At 32.9% G+C, this 6,689-nt stretch overlaps 1 protein-coding gene across 2 annotated transcripts; it reads right to left on the reverse strand.

Annotated features, from left to right (window-relative positions):
• Positions 1–1,896: 1,896 nt before the first annotated feature.
• LOC139873338 (uncharacterized) lies at positions 1,897–4,622 on the reverse strand. Of its 2 annotated transcripts, none has more exons than XM_071861264.1 (7): positions 4,455–4,622; positions 4,283–4,363; positions 3,994–4,170; positions 3,685–3,855; positions 3,366–3,584; positions 3,127–3,194; positions 1,897–2,754 (listed from the first exon to the last, which is right to left on the reverse strand). In XM_071861264.1, exons 1-7 carry the CDS (start codon positions 4,552–4,554, stop codon positions 2,089–2,091), a joined length of 1,482 nt encoding a protein of 493 aa, XP_071717365.1. In that variant the 5' UTR covers positions 4,555–4,622; the 3' UTR covers positions 1,897–2,088. The 2 variants fall into 2 exon arrangements, with proteins under 2 accessions (XP_071717365.1, XP_071717364.1); XM_071861263.1 differs by having other exon boundaries at positions 3,127–3,215.
• Positions 4,623–6,689: the final 2,067 nt, after the last annotated feature.

The raw sequence follows: 6,689 nt of genomic DNA on the forward strand, positions 1-6,689 counted from the left end.
ACAAATGAAAAACAAAAAATAATATTTTATAATATACATATATCTACACCGAAAAAAATTAAAGTACAAATGAAAAACGGAGAATAATATTTTATAATTAGTATTAAGGAGTCTCTTGATTTTCTCAAAATAGATGTCAAATTCAGAAATCCACTTCACTAGCATTACATTTTGGTATGATAAAAAAAGGGTCGAAAACTATCACGCATAATGTTGTCTTGTCCCTAAACATAATTTGTGTGACTCATGGCATATATATGCCCCATTGAAAGATTATACATCATAGAAGCTGATATAATGAACTAAACATTTAAGTTTTATTTATAAGTTTTCATTGCAAGTAGAAACTAATTATTTTACACAATAAACAAGCATTATGAAAGCCAAGGATAGAAAGTGCCTAAAAGAAGGTAGTGGTATGCACAAGATTAGCAAAACGTGCGATCTTGAATGTGTTTTTGTATCGTTAGTGATGTTTGGAGGTTACCGGTAATGGATCATGTGCCCATCATGCTTATTTTCATTATCCACGTGACCCCCTCTCTTTTAAAATTGTCTTATTCCACAATCTCATCCCATTTATTTATTAATTAAAAATTCAATAGTACATCACTTCCCGTTAAATAATTGATTAATCATCAAAGCATGCTGAGTACTTTACATTGCTTTTCAAATGTTACAAGTACAAAACATGTCCAGATTTACTTAATTGGCCTTTTATCTAGATCAAGCCAATACATTACAAGCTTAAATAATACTCCGTATGTCTCTACATCATGTTCCTATCAATTCTGAAAATCAAATTCTGAATATTATTTAGTTGAACCTTTACAATTAGGTCCGTACAAAATAGGATTTTTCTCGCTATGTTAACAAACCAGAAGGTGAAATACATGGCGATTAATTATTATTTTGTAAGTGACGGAGGTGTAGAATACTTTTTAGCGTGTCACAAAATCGTTCGTTAGAAAAATCCTACAAAGTATACTTTTCTTTAACTTGTGGGCATAGTCCAACGGTTCTCCTCATAAACTTTGTATCATGGGATATAGAGAGGTCATGGGTTCGATCTTTAGGGATGACATGATTTTCTTTAAACTTGAACATCAATAATGGTGGTATATATTGACACTATAGGGAGGTTTTACCAGATTCCTTCACGGATACGTGCAAATGATGAGGGTTGTTGAAATAAATGATCTACTGATGCCAAAAAATCGCCGTTCAAATATATATATATATATATATATATATATATATATATATATATATATATATATATATATATATATATATATTAACCATTTTAACCTTTTAAGGCTTTAAATATAACATTTTTAAGAACAATAATTTGGATCTTGAAAAGTAGAGAAGTATATAATAATTAACAAGTTGGTAACTAGGGTACAAAGATCTCAAGACATTCCTGATCCCACTCGCACATGTTATATATTTCTGTTGGCATTTAAATATGTCACACATCTTATTATATCACCATAATCCAGCTTTGTTAAATTATTGCTCAGGCCCACAAATGTTGTACTATTTGACTATGCTAAATCTAGTTACACAACACACACACACACTTTGTTGGAAGCTAGTACCATTTGCATACTAAACTTATGCAGCATATTGTATGACTTGCATTTCTATATTAGCTTCTCATTTTCTTGAATGCACGTTGTTTTTTTTTTAAAAGCAAACAATATTATTAGGACCAACGAAAGAGTACAAGTACAACGAGGAGGATCAAAAACATAACTTGAATGCACGTTAAAACGAACATTTAATCAATATAAAAACCAACACGCAGAAATGATGATTCAAAAGGTTAATATCAAATATTAAAAAAAAAAAAAAAAAAAACAGATTTCAGAAACTTGATATTCACTTTTCATAACAACAGCAGCTTCTAACAGATGTTTTTTTCTCCAATGCTGCATTATATCATACATTATATATGTTTTATATATGAACCCCTAACTACTATTACTACTACTATACTGTAACACATTGCAAAATTACTTATCTTTCATAATGAAATAATTTCCAATATCACCGTTTTATTATCACATAACCATCCATCCATCAATCACCACGAGTGAGACCACGCGAACGAGAGCGAGTCTTACCACGATTATCATAAACCGAATTTCCGTGATCTAATGGCTTTATCACCATTGATTCAGCTTGTTCTTGAACAGCTCCAAACACAATCTCATTGGTTCTTTCTGTGCTTTGTTCATAATAAGTTTGTGGTACCGATGAATAATACCTGTTGTGGTTCTGATGATGTTGTTGTTGTTGTGGTTGCTGTTGATACTCACGGTCCCACCCACTATAAAGATAACGACTTTGACGAAATTGTTGCATTTTTTCAGCATCATTTGTCATAAACGGATACGTCTTTTTGGGGGTTGGGGTTCGGGTCTCAATTGAAGGAGGTGGTTCGTCTCCGTCTGGGATCACGTAACTATCTTGAACGGGCCAAGGGTTTGACCCGTATTTTTGGTAGGGCGGGTTATTTTGGAAGTGATGGTTTGATTGTTTCTTCTTGAAGCCCGGGAAAATTCCTCCCAAGATTTCTGAAAAAGATGATGTGGCATCGGATATAAGCTTCACAAGAGAAGCTACGAAAGTTTCTTCTTGCTTTTCTGGCTCGTTTTCTGATGGAATTAGTGGCGGTCTAACTGTTGATTTCTGGTATGGCGGTGTTGGAGCAATGCTCTGTTTTATTGTTGTTTGAGGTTCCTCCTACAAAAATTGAAACATTAGACAGGTCTGATATATGGTTTGACTTTCATCAAACTTCATTTATGAAATTTAAAAACTTGGGAGCAAATTTTGCTTTACATTCTACAAATGTCAATATATTTGAAAAATGCAATACTTGACAACAAAAAAAGAGTCATGGTAAGAATAAACCAGGGCTATTATGATCTGCTACTCTTAATTTTGAAAAAGAAAGGGTTTGACTTTTAAAGTCAAACAATGTCAGATTCAACAACAAACTTGACATGATTTTAATATCAGTTGGATACGTACGCCAATTTTTTTTTTTAAACGGTGATATTATACAAAGACATTAGTGTTAAAAGAAGATGAAACAACCATATATATACTTACTGTTTGATTGGAAATCATACTACCAACTCTGCGTTGCAGCAATGCAAGCATGTAGCCAAAAAAACCCGCTGCAACAAGAACTACAATCCCTGTAATGAATTTCGCAATATATTCAATTCAATAAATGAATGATAAATCATCTCAACTAAAGACTTTAACAGAAGGTCCCGATTATTACAGATGTTTGACTAGTAATCAAAGAGTCAAACCATTTCAAATGAATGTATAAATTAATGTACCTAAAGGGAATCCGGTTCCATATTGATAAGCACAATCGTCAAAAGGTAGTTGAATCTCGCGGATAGCTTGGTTACCCCTATCTATAACAAGAAGTGAACAGCTACTACCAATGTAGACGACATCAAAATCGTTAGAAAATTTTGCATCTTCACTCGGCCCATCTACATGTCCCCCTCCACCACGGCCCACTTTACCACCTCCTGCAATCGTTGTCACCCCTATACCAAACACACAATTGGTTAACAAATATAGCTCCATACATCATTAACCATATATACAGATGAGATACATCCTAAATTCCTAATTGCAATTACATACCTGTATCACTTATTTTCCTAATTGCCATGTTAGCAGTATCGGCAATGTATATGTTTCCTTTGTCATCAACCGTAAGGCCTTTCGGATGGTTCATTTTGGCTTCTCTAAGCTTCCCGTCTACATGTCCCGAATAACCGTCAGCCGATCCAGCAACTAATTTCGGTCTACTATCTGGACAAATCCCAACATTACATTACATACAATTATTAGTAGATCAAATTGCATTGCATTTCATTTCTTTTAAAAGGTCAATTTATTTATATGATCAATTAAATTAAATTAATTAAGGAAGAGAGTAAGTTTACTTACAAAGAGATAAAGCTGAAGAGATCTTGTAAAGATTGCTATTAGAAGAATCTAGAACAAGAAGCTCTCCGTTAGGTAAAACCTCAAGAGCATGAGGTTCAATTCCAAGCTTACTTCCATCAAATACTGTTTCTACATTATATCCACTCTCAAATTTCATCATTGGCCTCCCACTTATTGCTATAATAAACCCATAACAGATTTTAAATTGTATGAGATTCTTGCTATAGATATATACACATAATAATTTAAATGAAAAAAAAAAAAAAAAAAAAAAAGACAGATCCATTACATGTTTTAGTAGCGGTTTTGAGTGACCACATCCATTTCATTAAAGAAGAAGCAATATTCGAAAAACCCCCATTAACAATCCCTGCAAATAAAATGCAGATCCCGTACGAAGATGAGAACAAAAATTATAATTTTTAATTGAAAAAAAATAAAAAACAGAATTAGAAACTCACAAGTAGGTGGAGTAGGCGGAGCTGCAGATGATGCATCAAGTAGAAGAAGAAGCAAAATGGTGATTGTGAAAACAAATGGTAGTAATTTAGCAGCTGCCATTTTTGGTTTTTATAAAACAGCAAGTTAGTAAAGTGATCAGTGTTGAATGGTGGACTGCTGCTGCATTACACTACTACTAACAGGGGTGATATTGAAAACCCTAAAATGCCAAATGAGAATATTGGGGAGTGGGTTTGTTTAAAGGGTGGGAAAAAGGGGTGCTTTTGATGGGTTTTTTGATTTTTCATAAAAAGGAGTGTGGGGTTTTTGGAATTAAATTCACTTCCATAAAATAATAAAATATAATATAATTTTATAATGTAAAAATTTAATTTTATTATTATTTATATTAAATTTATTTTAATTTTAATATATGAAAAAAGGGATGGAAAAAAGACAGTACAAGAGAGGAGAGGGGCTATGGGCCATGACCAGTGGGTGGATGCCAGTGTGTGTTGGAGTTGAGAATCCATTGTGGTAAATTTGTATTCATATCTTTTTTTAGATTTGTTTTTATTATTTAAAATTAAAATAATATATAATATAATACAGTATAATATTTTAATAACCATATTGTACAACAATAACAATATACAATTTTTCGAAAGTGAAGTATGGGAGAAGTGGGTATAGACAATCATTCCTCGTACCCTAGATTAAAAGGAAGTCACTATTCCACCTGCGGGTATAGAACCCGCGACTGGATAAGGTCCTCCCTCCCTCTACTCTAGAGAAAAAGAGATTGCTTCCTAAAGGACCCCCGGCCAGAAATGCTCATAAAAACGAAAAAGAGAGGGCAAATGATACGTATCTATAAGAGTTATGTGCGCCTAAAAAGATGCAACCATACAGTAACCATAAAAAAGAACACATATAGCAGTACTGCACAACAATATGGCATATAGTATGGATAATATAGTGCACATAACCATTTAATTTCTAGTAGACATACAGACAAACAAAATAAATACATACATACACACACACACACACATATATATGTATATATATGTGTGTGTGTGTATATATACATACATACATACATACATACATACATACATACATACATACATATATATAGTGGTAGGATCAAGAGGGAAGTAACCAATCGGGGGGAAGCGGGGGGAAGCAAAAACTTTTTTTTTTCTTCGTTTTTTGAAAAAACTTTTTTCACGAACATTATAGATGGGATGAAAATATGAACATTTAGTAGAGACAATTTGTGATAAATGTTTTTATTTTGGCGGAAAAACGCTCGAAGAAGTAATATATAACAATTATCGTGTTTTTCGAGCGTATGTTGAGGTTTTAGCTATTGGGGTTTAGATATTATGGTTTATAGGGTTTAGATGTTAGGGTTTAGAAATTTAGGGTTTACGGCTTAGATTTAGGGTTTAGATTTAGGATTTAGATTGAGTTTTTAACACGAACGGTTTAGAGTTTAGGGTTTAGGGTTTAGGGTTTAGGGTTTGGTGTTTTGGGTTTCTGTAATAAACCCAAAACACCAAACCCTAAACCCTAAACCCTAAACTCTAAATCGGGCTAAATTTTACTTCAGAAAACATGAAGAAAAAAAACGTTCATATTCTTCACGAACAATATTATCTTGAACGTTATTTTTGTCGATCGTTTTCCCGCCTAAATAATAACATTCATCACGAAGTGTCTCTTCTAAATGTTCATATTTTCGTGTGATCTTGATGCCGAAAAAAAAAATTCCAAAAAAAAAAATTTTGCTTCCCCCCGCTTGCCCCCGATTGGTTACTTCCCCATTGATCCTGCCCCTATATATATGTATATATATTGGTAGGATCAAGAGGGAAGTAACTAATCGGGGGGAAGCGGGGGGAAGCAAAAACTTTTTTTTCTTTTCGTTTTTTGAAAAAACTTTGTTCACGAATATTATAGATGGGATGAAAATATGAACATTTAATAGAGACACTTTGTGATAAATGTTTTTATTTTGGCGGAAAAACACTCGAAGAAGTAATATATAACAATTATCGTGTTTTTTGAGCGTATGTTGAAGTTTTAGATATTAGGGTTTGGATATTAGGGTTTAGATATTAGGGATTATAGGGTTTAGATATTAGGGTTTAGAAATTTAGGGTTTAGGGTTTAGATTTAGGGTTTATATTTAGGATTTAGATTGAGTTTTTAACACGAACGGTTTAGAGTTTAGGGTTTAGGGTTTA

The sequence above is a fragment of the Rutidosis leptorrhynchoides genome, chromosome 10, assembly GCF_046630445.1.
Source record: "Rutidosis leptorrhynchoides isolate AG116_Rl617_1_P2 chromosome 10, CSIRO_AGI_Rlap_v1, whole genome shotgun sequence".
Classification (NCBI taxonomy): domain Eukaryota; kingdom Viridiplantae; phylum Streptophyta; class Magnoliopsida; order Asterales; family Asteraceae; genus Rutidosis; species Rutidosis leptorrhynchoides.